The sequence below is a fragment of the Histomonas meleagridis genome (genome assembly GCF_020186115.1).
Source record: "Histomonas meleagridis strain 2922-C6/04-10x chromosome Unknown contig_15, whole genome shotgun sequence".
Taxonomy (NCBI): domain Eukaryota; phylum Parabasalia; order Tritrichomonadida; family Dientamoebidae; genus Histomonas; species Histomonas meleagridis.
This window is the reverse complement of record NW_027150778.1, coordinates 406476-428292: the sequence shown is the minus strand read 5'-3', so window position 1 is coordinate 428292 and position 21817 is coordinate 406476. Positions and strand designations below refer to the sequence as shown.

Genomic DNA, 21817 nt, shown 5'->3' with positions numbered 1-21817 from the left:
GTGGTAATTCTCGATCATTGATCATTGATAATGATATTTTTAATAGTAGCAAGTATAATTATTAATTAATGTATATTTAACTTATGATTAAACCTTAAATGGTTAGTAATCAACAACAGAATAACAAGATGAAACTCTCTTAAGTTGGTTGAAACAGGATGATCAAATCATTTTCAAAATTTTTGTTTTTGAATTAGAAATGATCGGTTCATAGTTGGCCAGATAATTAATTTGATTTGCTTTGAGTACTTTACTTATTTGTTTAAAAATGAATTTTGGAATGGCGCAAAGACCTCCTCGAAAATGTGATACATCCGAAAAAATTCTCATCAATGGTATTTCTCTTCTTAAAATGCTCAAGCATGGAAAAGCAGGAATTCCTTTAGAAGTAATTGGAATCATGCTTGGTCACAAAATCGATGAATTTACAATCGAAATATTTGATGTATTCCCAACTCCTCAAATAGCCACAGGAATTAGTGTTGAAACCACAGATGAAAAATTCCAATATTCTATGATGAAACTTTTAGAACAATGTGGTTATGACAACTTGGTTTCTGTTGGTTGGTATCACTCTCATCCTGGTTTTGATGTTTGGCTTTCAGATGTTGATTGTGCAAATCAAGATTCACAAGAAAAATTAGATCAAAGAGCTGTTGCAGTTGTTGTTGATCCAGTTTTAAGTGTTCGAGGCAAAGTTGTTATTGGAGCATTTCGTAATATACCACGAAATCCACTTGAACTTCTCAGCAACAAGCCGATTAAAATACAAGATCCGCGAGAAAAGACATCATTTATTGGCCATACAGTTACTCCATCTGCGAAAACGCAGAAATGTGGTCTCAATCTCACTTTCTATGAAATGCCAATTGTTTTCAAAATGAACGAACATGAACAACATATGCTCCAGTCGCTCCACAGACCAACGTGGTCAACAGGGTTTGAAATCCCATCATTCCAGAAGAACGATAAGAAGAATTTGGAAATTCTGAAGAATTTAACCGCAACCGCCGAAAACTATAGAAAAAGTATCTTAGAGGAAGCAACAATGAAGAAATCAGACTATGAACTAAGGCACGTCGGAAAGGTAGATCCGAAACAGTTTATAAAGGAAAATGCCGATAGTATGTCTGCACATGAGGCTGCACTTCTTGCACGATTACATGTCACAAATTCATCTTTTTAAAACGAAAATATTCTGAAGTTATTTGTGATTTTTAATTTCTCGGTGTATGAATATATGGAATGTTTAATGTTGTTTAGTGTTTTCATTTTCGAATTCTTTTGTTTCGAATTAACGTTCACTTTTCCATCTGTTTTTATGTAAAAAGTGACGACTAATGTCCCTTTGAGATTTTGAATATTAGTACGATGATTTTTCATTCATTTGTCGTTGGGAAACATTTCATTGTTACTTGATGATACCTGTGAAGAATATCAATTGGGTAAAGCAAAATAATGTAAACCATAATGAATGGGAAACTTTGTTATCAATCAATAAAATAATTCTTAATTTAAATAATCATAATATTTCTCAATCAGCAAATTTAATAATAAATAAAATTGATGAAATTCATCCAATTACATGCAATATAATTATAATTCAGATGATATGTTTAATGTTTGCTATGAAAATGAATGATTTTAATATATATTTGAATTTTTTAAATGAAATTGAAATGCTTGAAGAAAACAACAATATAAAATCCAAAATTTTTGATGTTTTCGCTCTTTTTCTTCTGAACCAGACTCAAGAATTGGATTATCTTCTAGATAAATTGATTGAACATAATTTTCTTGGTAAAAAATCTAACCACTTACTTGATATATTCAAAAAAACTCTCTTTAAAAAAATTCCATATTTTGTACATTTTATGTCTGAAAAAGAATTATCTACATTAAAATCCAATAATTTTAAGAAACAAATAGTTGATAATTATGAAGAACTTTCAAAGAATAATTGGGAACTTCATAAGAAATTTATTGAAGAAGGAGTTAACACAAATGAAATTGCAAAAATAATTCGAAATGATGAAATCGAAAAACTTCAAGAAATATCATCACAAAACAAATTTGATTTTAATCAATATATTTTACCATCACTTTATGAAAGCTATTCATTTATCAATCAAAACAATGTTTCATTAATTGATTATGCAGCATTTTTTTCTGCAGTTAAATGTTTTAAATATTTACTTATGAATGATACAAAAGTATTTAATACAGGAAAATATGCAGTTGCTGGTGGAAATTCAGAGATAATTCATTTATGTGAACAAAATCATTCATCATTTAAAGATGCATATGAAGCAGCAATTGAATTTCATCGAAATGATATCTTTTATTATCTTTATGATAAGAAAATCGAAAAAAATGTAATTCTAGAAAATTTAGGAGTAATATGCGTTAGATATCATAATTATGAACTTTTTACATTTTTGCAAAAAGAAGGAATGAATGTCAATGATGATATTATATTAGAATCAGCCAAAATCGGAAATTTATTTTTCGTTAAGAATTTTATGAAAGGAAGAAAATTTCCAACTCATATTTTATTATTTTCTTTACAATCAGGAAATTGTGAACTTGTTAAATATCTTCTTGAAGAAGAAACTGAATCAAATCCTCTATATGATTATTTATATGTAAGTATGCAAATTTTTTTTATTTTATGTTTCCAAATAATATTTGATATTTGTTTGAATTATTTCATTCATTGTTTGTTGCTGCTGAAAATGACTTTATAAAAATAGTTAAAATGCTTCTTCAAAAAGAAAAAATTAATGTTAATGCTAAAGATATTTATTTATTTCATTTTGGATATATTTTAATGATTTAATATCACAAAATAATACTTAAAAATTATTTGTATTTGAAAATTATTTAAATTATTTAAAACAGCTTTATTATATGCAGCTGAAAATGGTTATACAAAAATAGTTAAATTACTTCTTGAAAAAGAAGGAATTGATGTTAATACTAAAGATATTTATTTGTTTTATATGAAATTTATTTTAATTATTTTTTATTTCAAAGTAATGTTTGGAAATTATTTAAATTATTTTATACAGCACTTATGTATGCATCTAAAAATGGTCATACTGAAATTGTTAAATTGCTTCTTGAACAAGAAGGAATTGATGTTAATGCTAAAGATATTTATTTCTTTTGTTTATATTTTATTTTAATAATTTTGGAATATTTCAAAATAATATTTGGAAATTATTTAAGTTATTTTATACAGCACTTATGTATGCATCTAAAAATGGTCATACTGAAATAGTTAAGTTACTTCTTGAACAAAAAGGAATTGATATTAATGCTAAAGATATTTATTTGTTTTATTTAATATAATTTTTAATAATTTAATGTTTCTAAACGATATTTGGAGATTATTTGAATTAATTCTTTCAGCATTTATTTGTGCAATTAACAACAATAACATTGAAATCATTAAACTATTTATTGAACAAAAAGGAATTGATATTAATATGAAAGATATTCACTTATTTTAAATAAAACTTGTTTCAATAAATTAAAGTTTTTAAATACAATTTGGAAATTATTGAAATTGTTTAAAACACCACTTATTTATGCAACTGAAAATAATCATATTGATGTTGTTAAATTACTTCTTGAGCAAAAAGGAATAGATATTAATTTGAAAGATATTTATGTGTTTTATTTTGGCTTTATTTTAATAATTCGAAATTTTATGATAATATTTGGGAATTATTCCAAAAACTTAATACTGCCTTTATAAATGCTGTTATAAATGATCGCGTAGAAATTATGAAAGTATTTCTTGAGTATGAAGGAATTGATATCACTGCTAAAAATATATAAATGTTTTATTCGAATTTTATTTATATAATTTTTTGTTTGAAAATTGTTAATGGAAATTACTTATATTATTTGATACAGCACTTATGATAGCATCATACGAAGGAAGTATAGATGCAGTGAAGTTTATTCTTGGAATAGGAGGAATTGATATTAATACAAAAAATTTTTGTTTGTTTTATTTGAATTTTTTTAAAAATGTTTTATATTTCTTAATAATTTTTGGAAATTATTATAAATATTTGATACAGCACTTATGAAAGCAACTTATAAACATAATATAGGGGTAGTTAAATTACTTCTTGAACAAAAAGATATAGATATTAATAATCAAAATATTTATTTGTTTTTATTAAAATTCATTTAAATGATTTTTAGTTTCAAAATTTTATTTGGGAATTATTCAAATTGTTTAAAACAGTACTTATGAAATCATGTGAAAATGGTTTTATCGAATTAGTAAAACTATTTCTTGACCAAAAAGAAATTGATATTAATTTGAAAGATATTTAATTATTTTATTTAGTTTTTGTTTCACTGATTGTATGCTTCATTATAATATTTGGAAATTACTTAAAATATTTGATACAGCACTTATGATGGCATCTAAAAATGGATCTAATGAAATAGTTAAATTGATATCACCAGATCAAATATAGGTGGTGAAACTCACAAAAAAATGAAAATATCTTGTCAAAAAAATAGTTTTCGAAATTTTTAGTCTTAATAAAAAATTTAATCTCTATACGGTAGAGATAATAAAGATAAATTATCAAAGGAATTTATTTTTAAAAAAATAAAATTTAAATCTTTGAAAAAATCATGATTTCACTCAATTTTAACATAAAAATTATACGATTTGCCATATATTTCGGAGGAGAATATGCTTAGCCAAGTCACACCCAATGAGAATGTGTAGTTATGAAGATATAAAATTGCTATGTTAAACAAACAAAAATACCGAATGACGTACCGACACAATGTTCCATTTTTCCAAAATATTTTCAATGTCTTTAATCTATAGTTATTTGGAAATAACGAAAACAGAAAATGAAAAAGAAATTCAAAATGTATTTAAGAAAGTGTGTTTGAATTTCGATATAAAACCGCAAATCTTATGCGACCGTTAATGGAATGAAGAAGGTTAATTCACCTTTTGGTATCTCAAAATTGTCCATCAGATTTTTCTTGAGCCCTCAGTTAATATATAGCTTAACTTATATATGCATATATGACCCAAAAAAGTGTGATTTGTGTCGGTATTTGAAGTGTTTATTTATTCAAACATATTCTCAATCAACAAATTTAAAAATATAAGGCTTACAAACCAGTAAGTCCCACGGTCGGAAATAAAATAACTAGATGTTACTTTTTTATAAATACTTGTTTAATATATTTCATTATTTTTTATTGATGAATATGTTCAAGAATTTTATTTCAAAAAAGAAAGTTCAGCCTAAAAAACAAAATTTAAAGTAACTATAAAAAATACATGCCTTATGTTCTTATTTAAAAAAAACGGAAAATCGATATTAACAATTTAATGTGATTGTTTTCTGATCTTAACTGTTGAGTGTGTTCTCTTGAGTTTCTTGGTTCTCTTAGTGGGTTTGTTTTCGAGTTCACCTGTTTGGAATAATTTCGCATTGGAAAACATTTCAGGAACATTAACATATAAAATGTTGGATCCTCTTAGATATGCAGAGTCTGCTTTAATTGACTCTCCATTTGGAGCTGTGTGAATAACGTCATGAACCCAACAATTCATGTTATCTTCAACGTATTGGAGAGTACCACGATAAATGTCACCTGATACAAGCTCCACTGTAACAACAAAACCTGTTGCTTCATGCAAAAGCTTAACTGGGATCCCGAGAGACATGTAGCCAAAGCTTCGAAATTAAATACTTTATATTTTCACAAAAGTGACGTTAAAAATGACATTAATGACACTTTTATATAAAAAAACGTTTTTTTAAATGTGCTATTCTCGAGCTATGACACATAGCGGAGAATGGTACCCTGTTGGAGAAGAACTTGAAAAAATGCTGAAAGCTTCATTTTATTATGCGCCAACTACTCCTCAAGATAAAGAAGGAGTTGTTGGTATCATATCACCACATTCTTGCTACAGTGTTTGCTTAAAAATCGCAGCTAAAAGCTATTCATTGATTGATCCCACTAAGTATGATAAAATTATCTTGCTTGGTCCATGTCATCATATAGCTCTTCCAAATTGTCTTGTGAGTACTGCTAGTGATGTTATCACACCTTTTGGTCCTATACAAGTTGATACAGAATTGTGTAATCAGTTAATTGCAGATCCTATGTTTTCTCCTATGGAAAAGAAAATAGATGAAGCAGAGCACTCTCATGAAATGCAATACCCACTTATTAAATATGTTTTTGGCGATCGCCCCATTAAAGTTGTGCCAATTTTGGTTGGTTCACTTAATGAAAGTCGCGAAGAAAAAGTGAACTCTATTCTTCAGCCAATAATCAAATCTGATAGGACGCTCTTTATTATTTCGAGTGACTTTATACACTGGGGGGAAATATTTAAGTTTACATTATATGCAAATACAAGGATAAGTATTACATACCAACTTCAACTTTTTGATATGGAAGCAATGAATCTCATTTCTAACTTTGATTACAGTATGTTTAAGACTTTCATTGAAAAAATTAATGGGTCAATTTGCGGATGTTATGCAATTTATTTAATTTTGCATATGTTCTGTGAAGGGTATACAGCAAAAATGATTGAGAGAGGAGAGTTGGCACAGTTGGTGTCATCAAATGATTTCTCTATTTCTTATATGGCAATTGTTTTTAAGTATAAAGAAATAGTTGAAAGTAACAAAGAAAGTATGATGTAAACTTTTGTGGTAGTTCGAATTAATTTTTATTTTGGAGCTTTTTCTTGTTATGTAGCCCCACCAAACCAAAAGCAGTTTTTTTCTTTGGTTTATCTTGTCGTTGATCCGAAACCGTCGACAAATTTTATTGTTTGAAAGTTTTACATTATTAAGGCCAACAAATTTAAGATGAAAGTTGTTTTTTTCGGTGATTCTGGTGTTGGAAAAACAACTATAATTAATTCATTTCAATCATCTCCAAAAGCAGTTGAACCAACGATTAGTGCATCATCTATTAACCTTTCTGTTAAAACAGATGACCAAGACGTTGATTTAAACATTTGGGATACTGCTGGACAAGACGCGTTCCAAGCAGTTGCGCCACAATATGCTCATGGAGCTAAAGCCGTTGTTTTTGTCTTTGCACTTAATGATAAGTCAACTTTTGATAATCTTGAATCATGGTATGAAATCCTTACAAACTCAATTTCTCCAACGAGCACAAAGATGTTTATTGTTGGTAATAAGTCAGATCTTCAGCATGTTGTTACTAATGATGAAATAACACAATATTGCGAGGAAAAAGGCATTCCATATTCAGAAGTATCTGCAAAAACAAATTTTGGTACCAACGAATTATTAAATTCTATTGCTAATTCTTTGAAGGATGCTTCTTTTGAAATGCCTGAAAAAGTTGATTTTAACCAGACCAATACTAAAACAGACGGTGGATGCTCTTGCTAAGAAATTCGGCTCAATGAATTTAAATGATCATCTCATTAATTTGCACATGATTAAATTACCTTCTTGAATGTATTTTTTTTTCTAAGCTAAAGTCCAAAAAACATTTGACATTTTAGTTAATCAAAAAACAAAAATACAAACAAATATTTTTTTTAGTTATCTAATGCGAAAGTATCAATTATTTCTTGTATGAACTTAATAGATGGAGTTGTAGTATTTATTGCCTTTTTTAAGTGCTTTTCTGAGATTGCTTGAACAGACATTATTAATGAAGTACCAAAAGAATAAAATTGTGAGCTTGATTCTTGAGGCTTTAAATCATCATCTACACTTAATGACCTTGCTGCTATTCTTGCATATTCAGGTTTTTTGAATTCGAATTCAAGAGTTTCTTTGTAAGGAAAGTCCTGCATCCAAAAAAAGGTGAAAGTAAACGGTCGCCGTGTTTGAAGTCAAGTTTGTGAAATATCATAAACTGTTTTTGTGAACTTTTGAGTAGTCTCTCAAAAGGTGCCAGAAGTCAAAATGAAGAAGCTCTTCAAATACAAGTCAGCTCTTGATATACCCGAACTTAAAAACAATTCTATCACAGAAGCTGTTAAGAAGGCCACCTCTGGGAGTCAGTATCGTGTCCCTCCACATATAATTTCTCAAATCAATGATCTTGGAACATCTACCGTTAACTGTGCTGTAATTATCACTAGCCTTTTGCGTGTTTTTGATGAATTCGGTTCACACCCCATCCCAGTTTATCGTGCCTTATCTATTCTTCTTATGTTATTAAAGAGCGGAAGAAGCACATTCGTTCCCGTAGCTCGTGCTCTCGTACCTGAAATCCAAACCATTCTTTATTTATCTTTTGGCGAAAAGAGAGTGTTATTCCGAGATCAAATCCATCTCATGGCTACTTCAATATATTACTTCCTTATGTACGACGCTGCTCTCCCAGATATCAGCGAGATTGAACGCAATATGAACACCAGCGTTAAACTTCATCTTCCACCACCACCAGTTGATTCTAAATCTCAAATCCAACCAAAACTTTTCAAGAGCGATTCTAATGCTGTAATAAAGCCCGAAGAACCTGAAGATGATAGTGAAGATGATATGGATATCCCATTTGAACCAAAAGTATTTCGACCACCACCACCAAAACAAAGAGCGCCAGTGCCAATGCCAATTGAACCTGAGGTTGTTAAGTTACCTGAGCCTGAACCTGAACCTGAACCGAAACAACCAGAGCCTCAGGAAGAAGAAGATGCTGGAGTCATGTTAGAACCACACGAATCACTCGTAGAAGTATCCAAGCTCCAAACAATAATGAGGCCACAATATGACTTCTCAATCGAGTCATTTTGACAAGGAAATAAACATGATTAAATATCTTTTGTTTATGTGAAACAAGGAGCAAATTGCACAGTGTGTTTTGTGTTTATACATTATGTAAAACCAAAATTTTTTATTGTGATAACACATCCATTGGATAAACGATACGTAAACACGCAAACAAAAGTCGCATATTTTCTGACAAAAATGGAAAAAAGTTTTTATCAATTTTATGAGGTTATTTGGCCTGGCAAATAAAACACCGCCTAAATTGAGATAGGACATTTGCCAGAATTTATTTTGAAAACTTTACTTCGGATACGACAAAATGGTTTTTTTTTCATTAATGCTTGATTTCAAAGGATGAAATTTATAAATTATCATCTAAGATCGAATTTGCGAATATAGGCTCGGAAAGTTTTTTGTTTTTTATTGTTATTTTTAATATGAAATAATTAATAAAATTTTTGTATTTTTTATATAATTAGCATATATAAGCCATATGGTTTTCACGAGACATGGAAAAATATGACTACGTAAAAAAATTCCAATTTTTACATTTTTTTGGTTTTAATCTTTATTGTGATAAACTTTTTGATATGAATATTAAAAAGTGGATATAAAATACCATTTTCAACGAAAACTTGGTCAAATGCAAAAAACAATGTGACCAACCAAATGACGAAGGTTTGGAGTTGCTCGATAACATTGTTTGTGGATAGTTTTTTCTTTAAATTTAGGGAATATGTAGGATAAATGCACTTCTAATGACTTAGAATACCAAAAAATGGTCATTTAATCTTCTTTTTAATTAGTGAATTCATTTTGTAACATTTTTGGTTTCTTTAAAAGTATTTCTTTAGATAATTTTAGTGGTTCGATGGCGTTGAGTTATTTCCTCATGAAATCGAAAAAATTTAATGTATTTCTATTATTACAATATCTCTAAAATCATATTTATTGAAGCACATTCATAATTCTTTTTACATTTGATTGTTTTTCTTTGAGTTCCTCAAACACAGCGCTTAAAATGTCTGGATAATTTCCAACTATTGTCTTAAATAGCATAATCAAATTTTGCGATGTTACAGGATCGACTTTACATTTTTCCAATTTATTATTTGGGAGAGCGATAAACTTTGCTATTGCCAGAGCGACATTTTTCAAGATTATTGGCTCAACATTTTGTATATTAGAGAACAAAGTCAATATACACTTAGCCATATTATCAGTTTCAAAGTGATCTTTCGGCGGGAAAAACCTTAAAGCTTGCAGCACGACTTCGTTCGGGAATTGCCTATCGATACATGCAACTTCTAAGAAAAGAGAAGAAAGATTTGATGTTAGATATCCATTATCGGAATTATCGGAATTACTAGTGAAGTTTATAATTGATTCTTTAAACCAATTTAATAATATTGGAATTAAAGCTTTAAAACTTTCATAAAACGAAGGATATTTCTTAAGTAATAATAACATAAAGAATGAAATAGAACCCCTTAAACCTGTGTCTTTAGTTTGTATTAATTGCGGAATTAAAGAAATTAATTTTTGAAGATTTTCTTGTGAAATAGTATCAAACACTATAAGTATATTACTAAATACTACGATTTGATAACTTTCTTGTGGTCGTTCTAATACTTTAATACATGCTTTAAATAATTGATCATTAATATCTGATTTAACCATTAATATACGTGAAACGAAATCAAAGAATATATCCAATAAATTAATATTAATATCATCATTAGGATTAAGTAAAGATTTATGATATAGAAATGGTAAATTACCTTCAAAGAATTGTTGGCATAATTGGAATGATACATTATAAAACAAATTCGAATTATTTTGTTTACAATATTTTAAGAACTTTGCTAATGCATGAAAACAATTCTTTCCAGTATCAATGTCATCAGTTTCTTTACACCTTGTAATGATATAATTAAATAATATTTGTGATTGTTCATCATTTAATATGGGAATAAGTTTTTGAATACATAAAATGATTATATCATCATGATAACTTTTGTTAGCAAGTGTTTGTAATGATTGTATTATTTCGGGCACTAATTCATATTTATTACCAAATCTTGCAACTAAACTTGCTATTTGTAATACCTTCAAACGCACTGAACTATTAAGAACTTTCCTTTGAATGAAATTACTAATGTAAGACCAAAACTCAAGCACGAATCCAATTGCATTTAGTTTATATATAATTAAAAGCTCATGCAAAAAACTTAATGCTTTTTCTTGTATTTCATCATTTCTTGATTTTAAACATAATATTATTGATTCTTTTGTATCATTAATGATATTCATTATCGAATCTTCATCATGAACAATTAATTTGGCTAATATATATAATGAATATGATTTAAGCATTATATGAGTTGGTTGTCTAATAAATGTTAACGCGAATTCTAAAATGGCTGAAATTTGTTGATCATTAATTTCTGCTTCATTATTTATAGATAACCCTAATATATCCATATAACTCCATTGATCTTCTTGCTTAATTTGATCTTTAATGGACCATATCGCTTCTAATGATCCTTGAATATATTGATCAAATAAAATTGCTTGTACACATCTAAATGCTTGATGGCGAACATCTTTATCTTCAACAATTAAATATGGATAAATATATATCATTATTTCATTAATGAATGATGAAAATTGATGTGTTTCTTCAAATTCAGCTAAAAGTGAACAACATGATTGAACAATTAATGAATCATTTGTTTGGAGGCCACTTTTTAGTAAATCTCTCAAAAATAACATGTCGTCCGAAAGTTGTTCAAAAGATTCAGACAAAATTGGTGAAAATAATGTAATTGCAGCTGCATTAATTCCTTTTGTGGTTAAGATTTCATTGATTTTGGTTTTGATAAATTGATAAATTGGTTGATGAGGAAAATATGTAAATGCTTCGACAATAGGTCCAATAAAATCATCAGGCGGTAAGCCTTCAGTTTCAGTAAACTTAACTGCATTAATTATCGAAATGTTTATAACTCCCAAAACTTGTTCAAGTTGAAGGACCCTAATTGATGGCTGAATTGCTGTAAGTGCTGATAAGGCCGAATCTGGTGATATGGAATCATTAGATATTGATGTAAGTATAGCAAGAATAAGATCAGGTGGACAAACACCAATTTGTATTAGTTCGCCCAATCTATTCCAATAGTTGTTTTGTATGTTTACTGGTTCATTTATTACAATTGGACAAAGTTGACAAAGACGTACAAAAGCATTTTCATAGCCTCTAATGTCTTTGGAACATGACAATAAGACTTTAGTAAGTGAAATTGATATGTTAATAATGTCCCAATTATCCAGTTGAAGAAAATTACAAGCTATATTGGAAAACATTTGGTAACGTTGTTCAACATAATCGGGCTTAAGAAATGGAATGACTTTAACAAGTAAATTAAGGCGAATGATATTGGGATCATTTTGGATTTCAACAATAAATTGTTCGATCTCGGGTAATAGTTTATGTGAAGAACTAGCAAAAAGTCGAATGATTTCAATATAGTTTTGGATGATAACAATATCTTGATTTGGAATCATTATATTTCCTAAAATGAAATTACATATTTTCTTTCTTTTATTTAATGTAATTTCTTTGAGGTGCATTTCAACGTCCCTACAGAAGTATGTTGATGCAGCTTTTCGGGCTAATGGTTCACATGAATTTTGCAAAATTTCAATGAAAACGTCAAAAGATTGTTGTTGAAGAAGACCAAATATTTCATTCTGAGCTGCATCAATTAGACTTTTATCATTTTGATATGTTGCAAGCATTACTGTTTCCCATTTTTGTAATTCTTCCTCATCCATTTTTGCTAGACCAAAATCTCAAGTAAAACGTTCGAAACTAGGGCACCCGAAATACTTTTTGTTCCATAATTTGAATTGGCATTGATCGTCCTGAGAAATTAACTTTTTGCGTTGATTTCACAGTTTTATTCAATAAATGAGAGAACGTTATTTCTATAATGATCAACTTTTTGGTTCTCTTCCGTAACGTTAGTTTAATATAACATCATTAATTGATCAAAGAAACAAATGCAAATTATGACATTCCAAATTATCTTTTGTTCAATGGAAAGAATCTTTAGGTTAAAACGTTTGTTTATTTTGTTTATGCAAACCTAATAGCGTTTTTATTTATTCAAATTTTATACAAACCGTTTCACATCACATGTCCGAACAATTTTTTTTCCGAGAGATTTATGTCTCATCCGCGTAGACGTGCAAAACGACCGTTTTCCACAATTTACCACTACAGTTGCTAATTCATTACATTAAATATAAAAAGATATATAAAGATATCAGATTTGAAATTCAGTTTTTATTTAAACAAAAATGATTTTGCACACAGAAATGAATAGCTCAATATGACAGTTAAAACAAGTAATTAAAAGATTTTTAATATATCAGAAAATGGTTCTTTGACTTGATTAAAATCTTTGCTTCTTTGGGGCGCCCCGCTCTAAAATTTCAGAAACGATGCAGTTTCTTTAACGATCAATGAGTTCACTTCACTTATTTTCATGGATATCAAAGATTGCCTTGAATTCTGCCGCAGCGCGTGGTCGGAAGGCGGTGTAGCGCTCGAAGGCCTTAAGAGCGTTATTCGCATTCCAAATCTTTCACCAGAGTATGATGTCAATTTCTTAACGAATGGCCTCATCCAGAAAACTGTAGCCACCACCAAAGCCTGGATTGAATCCCTTGAGCTCAAAGATATTAACATCAAAGTGTATGCTGACGAAGGACGCCAACCATTATTAATGGCTACAATCAAAGGCGCACCCAACTCAGAGAATGTCTTAACTTATGGACACCTTGATAAGATGCCACATCTCGATCCAGCCAAATGGTCCGAAGGTTTATCTGCCACAAATCCTGTTGTCCGAGGCGACAAACTTTATGGCCGTGGCTCCAACGACGATTCTTACAATCCGTTCCTCATTTTCACGTCGATTAAGTATCTTCAATCTAAAGGTCTTCCTCATCCCAACATGACAATTATCCTTGAAACAGGCGAAGAAAGTGGCGACGAAGAAATCACGCGATACTTCAACGAGCTTTTCACCACCATTGGCAAGATCGACTTCATATTCATACTCGATGGCGCCTGTATGGATTATGAACATTTCTGGTGTTGCTCTTCGCTTCGTGGCTTTGTTGGCGGCATTCTTTCAGTCGAACATTTGTCATCACCATGTCATAGTGGAATGGCAACTGGACTTGTTCCATCCACATTCCGTATCATTCGTCAACTTTTGTCACGTATCGAAGATGAAAAGACAGGAGAAATACTCCTCAAAGAAGCCAATCTCCCAGAGATTAGTCAAACAAAACTATCACAGATCGATGAATGCGTTGAAACATTCGGCGATCATGTCCTTGATAGCGTTGTATTACTTCCAGGCGCTAAACCTCTTAAAGAGCAAATCCGCGACCAAATTATATATAACACATGTAAGCCAGGTCTTGCTGTAACAGGTTGCGACGGCGTTCCATGCATTGCAGAAGGATCAAATGTAATGCGAACACGTACAGCATTGAAACTTTCGTTACGTATTCCGCCAGGAATTAAAGCAGAAAATGTTTCAGTAGCAATGAAGGAAACACTTGAAAAGGATCCGCCTTATAACGCTAAGGTTACATACACACCATTGAGCACTGGAACTGGTTGGGAATGTAATACATTTAAGCCGAAGATACAGGACGCTTTGTACAAGGCTTCAAACAGCGTGTTCGGTAGTAACCCATTGTTCTATGGCGAAGGTGCGTCTATACCTTTGACCAGTTTGTTGGCGCAGCTGTGGCCAGAATCACAAATAATGGTAACAGGATGCGCTGGTCTGGACTCAAACCCGCACGGATACGACGAGAGTTTGGACCTCCCATACACTATCAAGTTTACTGCTGCGTTCGCACAGTTCTTAAATGAATACGCTAAGTAAAAACGTATAATCCAGTGCCTTAATGTTTGGGAACTTATTTAAACAAACTGTGCATTTTCCATGTGACATTATTTTAAATAGAGATCGTATGCAACTTGATCAAGTTTAAATGTTGTAAATATGAAATTATCACTTAAAATATTAATTAATGTGAAAACAATATCATAATTAACCATCGATCTTCAACTTATTTTTTGAATATGAATACGATCATTTCCCATTCATTTGAATCCATCGTTTCTACAGTCGTCAATTTTTTGGGCGGTTATTTTGCATTTGATTTTCTTTAAAATCCAACCGAAAAGTGCCTCGAAAAGGAAACAGTTGACAAATTTCCCAAATGCAGCCGATGGACAAATGGATTCCCAACATTCGGTATGAGATCAACCAGGTGCTCATCAACTACAAAAACGTGTATCTCCACAAGGCGAAGACTGCTTGTTTATGTGGCGAATTAAATAACGTATGCAAGCAAGTTCTTCCGCATGTGAAAATGCCCACCGACTCGCTTTCGCATGTCCAGAACTTGTTACGCCAAATAATTCAACACATTCACGATCTCAAAGATCTATTCTTCGAATTGACCGAAGCGAATCATCCGCGTCTTCTCTTGGAGAAGGAGCCGAACTATGTAATCGACAAACTCCAAAACTTTCGACAGAACTTCAACGGAATTATGAAAGAGCTCAAATTCGTTGAGTCAGATCCGTGTCCAATCGAAGATGTCCAGATCAAAATCGATGACTTAGCGGACACCGAAGACATCATCAATTGTCTTCATAAACTCATCGACATTGTACCCAATGAAGAAGATAAGAATACTTACAAGTCGCGACTTACGTTCTATGAAGAAACGCGCAAAAAGTATAAAGAGGAAGAAGAGAAAGCCAAACAACAACTTAATGAGCAAAATCGTATTATGACGCAAGAAGAGATAAATTCGGAATTCACCGAACTTTCCAAATACTCTTTGGAATATAACGACTTTGAGCTCCATAAGAAAATTGGCTTTGGCGCGTTTGCAGAAGTTTTTTTGGGATATCAAAAGTCAACGCATAAGATCGTCGCGATTAAGAAATTACATTCGAACCAATTCAACCGGAAGAACTTCGAAATGTTCAAACGGGAAATCAAAATCATTGCTTCAGTCCAACACTTTGCGATATTACCATTTGTTGGTGCATGCATTAAACCTCCGTATTGTATCATCACTGAGTATTTAAGCGGCGGCTGTTTGTTCGAGCGATTACGTAAAGGCCCTCCATTAGATCCCACGAAACATACCATCATTGCGTTAGGCATTGCAGCTGGTATGGCGCATATGCATGAGAAAGGAATGATACATCGAGACTTGAAGTCATTAAATATCTTATTAGATGCTGATGACTTCCCAAAGATATGTGACTTCGGAATGAGTCGTGAAATCGCTAAAGAAGGAGAACCACCAATGTCAGGTAGTGTTGGAACAGTTCAATGGATGGCTCCTGAAGTCATACAATGTACTGCATATGGAGCGAAAGCAGATGTATATTCATATGGTATTATATTATGGGAATTATTAACACATGATTTACCTTTCCAAGGATTAAAAGAAGTGCAAGTTGCAATGACAGTTATTAATAGAGATAGTCGACCGATAATACCACAAAGTTGTCCTCCTAAGTTAAGTGTATTGATTAAATTATGTTGGGATAAAGATCCATCAAAAAGACCCGACTTTACAAAGATAGTTCAAGCATTTGCAAGTGGTGAAGTATTTTATCCAGGGACAAATCATGAAATTGTGAAAGCATATTTGAACCAATATATGCAAACAAATACAAAAACTTATCACTTTAATCCAGAAGATGCAACAATTGAATCCGCACAACAAATTTATGATGAATTATCAAATAATACAAAACAAGAAGAAGGAATATCAAAGATATTATTGATCAAAGATTATGAGAAATGGTATAAATATTTCTTACAATTGAAAATTGTCGAGAAATTAATCGATATAATGACAAAATGTCAACAAGTTAATTTCTCATTTAGTTTGGTATTATGTTTAGTCGAGTTATTACAAAATAAAGAAATAATTCAACAATTCATAGAATGTAATGGTAGCAATGTATTACTTGACTTGTTCTTAAAGTTCGGTATGACTTCAATGAATAGAATCATCGAATGTTTAATGATAATAATTCAAAATGATAAAAATGTTAAATTAGGTATTGACCATTTCACAAAACTTGCTCCATTTTTAGTATCAAATGATTTAATTATTAGACTTGATACAATGAAATTATTGGTATATGTATTAGAAAATCATGTGTATGATGAAGATGGTTCATTAACAGTATTAACATTAAATGTAATGTGTAATGCACAACCTGAAGCTAAACCACAAATATTAATGATTACTTTAAAGATTTTAAAGCTTTTGCTCGAATTACCAAAACCTTTTTCATTCATTATTAGAGCTGATGGGCCTGCAACAATATATGTATTATTAGGCAAAGATAAAAGTGAAGAAATACAAATCGAATCACTTGAATTAATACAAAAGATGTTACAGAATTCAGTTCCTCCAATTAAAACTATATCATTATTTGTATGTGGCTTTAAATATTTAATAGAAAATAATCCAAATAATACTAAGTTACAATTAAAGGCTTTGATTATATTATCTATTTTACTTAAGAGTTCTTCAATTTATAAAGAAGTATCTGTAAGTGAAAATATTATGGAAGGTATTAAATTATGTTTATCAAGTAATTCAATTCAAGTAATTATTTATACATTAAAAATTTGTTTCGCATTTTTATCGAATTTCACCAGTTTTAATAAGTTTAAAGAAATTGGTAATGATTTAATCCCTTTGTTAGTAAACAATAAAGAAAATGGCGCAATATCAAATTTGGCTGCTTCATGTTTAATAATAATATTAAGTAATTCAAGTGAATATAATCAGAAACTAATACAAAATGGTGAAAAAGAATTTCCTCAATTCATCAAAAATTCATTTAAATCAAATAATCAAATCGAAATCGAAATTGGTTTAAGACTTTTAGGTGTAATATCTTCGACATTTTCTGGAGCGTTATTAATCGAAAAGAATAATTTAATTAATGATATAATTTCATTCAAAGATAATAATAAATTAATAAAATTAATTATGATGACATTGGCTTCACATGCTTCATCATACCCATTATCAAAGTCTTTAATTAATTTGATTCCTTTCATTTTCGAGGCTTTAAGTGATGAGAAATTAAGCCCTTATCCTTTATTAACAATTGTTAATATTGTAGTGAATCCTTTGGCTGCAATGAAATGCGTTTCTTATATGGATAAATTAATTAAATTAATGGATGTAGATGAAAAAGAAACTAAGTTAAGGGCCTTTAATGCTATACATAGAATATTAATTGTATCTGAAGCTTGTGAGAAAATCGTCGATGAAAATTTGGTAAAAAGTTTGATCGAAAAATGTGAAAAGGCATGTGATGGTGAATATGCACAAATAGCTTACGAAATTTTGGAGGCAATTGCAGAAAATAACGTGGGAAAGAAAGAATTGGAGAAATCAAAGGTGAGAACGAAGTTGGAAGATGGATTAGAAAAAATGATAGCAACAGACCCATTAAGACCTGTTTTCATGAGATTGTACGCAAGAATGGGGATATAACCTGAGGAATAAACAATGATATGAACCGAAGCATTTTTTTTGTGCATCAAGCAAAAACCGTTTTTTGATGCATGTAAACTAAAGAAAAATTTTTGTTAGCGGTAATTTTCGGCTTTTTGACCCAAAACTGGTAAATTTTCAATGAACACGATCATTTTGAATTCAATATTTTGCGCAAAACGACAATAATTCATAGAAATTGGGATCCCAATGAAGAAAAAACAATAATATCACAATGAAGAAATCATAAAAATTAAATTATTACGCAAAAAACGCAATAAGAACCAAATGTATTTATGATGTAATGTCAAATCTATGGAAAAAATTTGAATGTTGTAAAAATCGATTTTGCTAGGTTTATGTTGAAAATATCAGAAATAGATTTCATTTTAGAATGAGCTTGAGATTATACTAATATAATTACGCATGAGATGATCAAGGAATAAAAAAATAACGCTGATTCGTAAATCAAAACTATTATTCTTAACTGGTATGTGTCTGAAATTTTCAATATAGTTAACTGAAAATATTTCTTGCTTTTTCAATATAAATTAATTTACCGAAAATATTTAAAAAATATAATTATCTTTTTAAATAGCTATTATTTATTATTTTTTATAAGCGACATAAGAATAAATATTTTGTGGTTTTAATAATTCTAATTTATAATATTATAAAATGAGATAAAATCAAATTTTTAATGATAAATTTAATGAAAACTTAAGAATAAAATATAATTTTAATCTTTTAAAGTGATAAATAAACAAGTCATAAAAATGAGTTTATGTTTTATTAAGTATACTTATATTTAAGTTCATATTTTTTTAAATTGTTTACTCTTTATTGGAAAATGGTCTAATTACAAAATAAGATACAAAATTTTGCTGAAACCAATTTTCCTCAAGTTTTAATATGATTTGCTAAGGATAAACAAAGGTAATTTTGTTTTAAAATCGAATTTGACGTGACCATAATTTGAGAAGAAAAAAGCTGTTGGCAAAACTGACAGATTTTAACTGCGTTCAAAAAGTTCGTTACATGTTTGTTTCCACACAAATTTGAGTTAATTTTTCATAAGGACATCGACCAAATAAACTTTCGATTTGTCCAGAATGGTAAAGGAAGATAACATTCAAGTGCAAGACAATGAGCAACAACAAGAACTTCCAGGCAACAGCCAAGGCAATGACCAAACTGAAGTTACTGAGCCCTTGGCTGTACTGGAAACACACGAAGATACATTTCATAATGTTGCCTTAGATAACCCAATAGCTTCCGATCCTCAACAAGTATCGCAAGAACAACCACCACCGCCTGAAAGAATACCTTTACATCTCCGTTTTGATGACTTAACAGTTTTTCGAAGGGCTGCACTTGGTCTTCTACCCAATGTTCAAGATCCAGAATACAATTCTCAGATGACTCTTTCAGCCCTTAAATCATCCAGACGTTATAACTTCATTGAACCAAATACTGTTACATTAGATGGTGGATATCGTCTTTGCAGAGCAACACGTTCATTTGTACCAGACAACTTCAAGTACTACTGGGAAATAGACTTCCATCCAACCAATGATGGGGAGAGTCACATTCGAGTTGGCATTGCAACATGCAAAGCCGATACGGAAGCCCCAGTAGGCATAGATGAAGAAGGATATTCAATTCGTGATCTTGGTGGTGCCTATCATAAATCGAAGAAAATCCCAAGCAAACGATTTAATTCAGGGGATACGATTGGATTTGGTATTTCACTTGACGATGAAGGTTATTCCCTCCGATACTTCATTAATGGTTCTGATGAAGGTGTTGTTTTCAGCGGAATCGATCGAGACAAGCAGTGGATTCCAGCGGTTTCTCTCTATCGTAATGCAACCGTAACCGCCAGATTCAAGCGACCGTTTAAATTTGATCCTATGCTTGATTGGCGTGAAGCTGATGATACATCTATAGCAGAGCCTATTCAAAACATAACAGCTACACAATTAGTTAATATCATGAGGACATCTCTCGATGCAGGTGATGAGAGGAAATTTGATGTCATCAAAGCAATTGACACAGCACTCATCCCTGCGCACCTCATGCAAAACTAACAAAGCGCAAAAAAAATGCATTTCATTCCAATTTGCAAAATTTAAGCTTTGTTACATTTACCCATTTCAACTTACAGAATTCATTTAATCACTTTTCCATGCTATTTAATCACCTTTAATCATATGCATGTTGATTTAACTTAAAATAGAATTCATGAAACCATTGCAATAATTTCGAACTTCATTTAATTACATGTTCACTTTTTCAGAGCTTTACACTATGAATTCTAAACTTTGGTTTTGTCATTCAAAAAAATAATATATTTCAACTTACAGAATTCAATTACTTATTTACATGTTTGTTTGAACGATTAGTTCGTTTTATTTGCTGTCGTTGACAGTTTTGTTTGTTTGTTTTTACAAGCCGTCGATGGTTTACTCCTATCGGTCTTTGTAACTTTTTTATGTTGGTTTGAATAAATGCTTTTGTTAAATTTGTTTTTGTTTTGCAAATTGGCATTCGATACGAAATGTTTTGCTTGTCTCTGAGTAAGTGAACGTTTAATTGTAATTTTTCTTCTTTTCATTACTCACTTCCCGAATGATAACATGTTTCACATATAGTTATGCAAAAGGATAAGCAAAAGACGAAATTTCATCAGCAAACAAAATAAAAGGTGAGACGCGATTGGTTATAAAACGATTCGAAAGGTAAACGAATTCATTAAAGAAAATGTTTTCTCGAAAAAAAAGAAAAAGTTCGAAACAAAATTCACAGAATGAGTGGGGATTGCTTCTAATCGTCAGGCAGTTGATTTTTAGTTTGGGTGAAGAAAATATTACCTCAACAGCAAATTTAATAATAAACAAATTTGATGAAAATCATCCATTTTCTTTTAACTTAATTGTTGTTCAAATGATGTACATATTTTTTGCTATAAATATGAATGAATTTAATAAGTATTTAAATTTTTTGGAAACAATTAAAACCTTGGAAGAAAATAACAAAAGCAAAACAAAAATTTTCGACGAGTTCATACGTTTTCTTCTTGAAAATAAAACGCAAGAATCAAATTATTTTCTTAATGAGTTAATTGAACATAATTTCATTGAACCAAAAGTTGTCAAAAATACATATCTTCCATATTTTATACAATATGTGGATAACCACGAAAATTTAATTAACTATTTTATTAGCGAAATCATTGAAAATTATGACGAACTTTCAAATAATGATTGGGAATTACATAAGAAATTAATTAAAGAAGGACATAATCCAAATGAAATATCAAAAATAATTCGAAATGATGAAATAGAAAAACTTCAAGAAATAACATCACAAAATGATTTTAATTTTAA

General features: G+C 30.3%; 9 protein-coding genes across 9 annotated transcripts; 7 read left to right on the top strand and 2 right to left on the bottom strand.

Annotated features, from left to right (window-relative positions):
* Nucleotides 1-280: 280 nt before the first annotated feature.
* GO595_001847 (26S proteasome non-ATPase regulatory subunit 14) lies at nt 281-1186 on the top strand (the record flags this gene model as incomplete). The annotated part of the gene is made up of 1 exon (XM_067914690.1): nt 281-1186. One exon carries the CDS (start codon nt 281-283, stop codon nt 1184-1186), a length of 906 nt encoding a protein of 301 aa, XP_067778096.1.
* Nucleotides 1187-5383: 4197 nt separating this feature from the next.
* Nucleotides 5384-5725, bottom strand: GO595_001846 (Sm-like ribonucleoprotein; the record flags this gene model as incomplete). The annotated part of the gene is made up of 1 exon (XM_067914689.1): nt 5384-5725. The coding sequence occupies one exon, from the start codon at nt 5723-5725 to the stop codon at nt 5384-5386; it is 342 nt and encodes a 113-aa protein (XP_067778095.1).
* A 115-nt stretch (nt 5726-5840) lies between these two features.
* On the top strand, nt 5841-6722 carry GO595_001845 (protein MEMO1; the record flags this gene model as incomplete). The annotated part of the gene is made up of 1 exon (XM_067914688.1): nt 5841-6722. One exon carries the CDS (start codon nt 5841-5843, stop codon nt 6720-6722), a length of 882 nt encoding a protein of 293 aa, XP_067778094.1.
* A 168-nt stretch (nt 6723-6890) lies between these two features.
* On the top strand, nt 6891-7445 carry GO595_001844 (ras-related protein Rab7; the record flags this gene model as incomplete). The annotated part of the gene is made up of 1 exon (XM_067914687.1): nt 6891-7445. One exon carries the CDS (start codon nt 6891-6893, stop codon nt 7443-7445), a length of 555 nt encoding a protein of 184 aa, XP_067778093.1.
* Nucleotides 7446-7970: 525 nt separating this feature from the next.
* Nucleotides 7971-8804, top strand: GO595_001843 (uncharacterized protein; the record flags this gene model as incomplete). The annotated part of the gene is made up of 1 exon (XM_067914686.1): nt 7971-8804. The coding sequence occupies one exon, from the start codon at nt 7971-7973 to the stop codon at nt 8802-8804; it is 834 nt and encodes a 277-aa protein (XP_067778092.1).
* Nucleotides 8805-9728: 924 nt separating this feature from the next.
* Nucleotides 9729-12617, bottom strand: GO595_001842 (uncharacterized protein; the record flags this gene model as incomplete). Its single annotated transcript, XM_067914685.1, has 2 exons — nt 9729-10032; nt 11188-12617. 2 exons carry the CDS (start codon nt 12615-12617, stop codon nt 9729-9731), a joined length of 1734 nt encoding a protein of 577 aa, XP_067778091.1.
* Nucleotides 12618-13333: 716 nt separating this feature from the next.
* Nucleotides 13334-14755, top strand: GO595_001841 (peptidase M20; the record flags this gene model as incomplete). Its single annotated transcript, XM_067914684.1, has 1 exon — nt 13334-14755. The coding sequence occupies one exon, from the start codon at nt 13334-13336 to the stop codon at nt 14753-14755; it is 1422 nt and encodes a 473-aa protein (XP_067778090.1).
* A 493-nt stretch (nt 14756-15248) lies between these two features.
* On the top strand, nt 15249-18428 carry GO595_001840 (TKL family protein kinase; the record flags this gene model as incomplete). The annotated part of the gene is made up of 2 exons (XM_067914683.1): nt 15249-17355; nt 18118-18428. 2 exons carry the CDS (start codon nt 15249-15251, stop codon nt 18426-18428), a joined length of 2418 nt encoding a protein of 805 aa, XP_067778089.1.
* A 1112-nt stretch (nt 18429-19540) lies between these two features.
* GO595_001839 (SPRY domain containing protein) lies at nt 19541-20518 on the top strand (the record flags this gene model as incomplete). The annotated part of the gene is made up of 1 exon (XM_067914682.1): nt 19541-20518. The coding sequence occupies one exon, from the start codon at nt 19541-19543 to the stop codon at nt 20516-20518; it is 978 nt and encodes a 325-aa protein (XP_067778088.1).
* Nucleotides 20519-21817: the final 1299 nt, after the last annotated feature.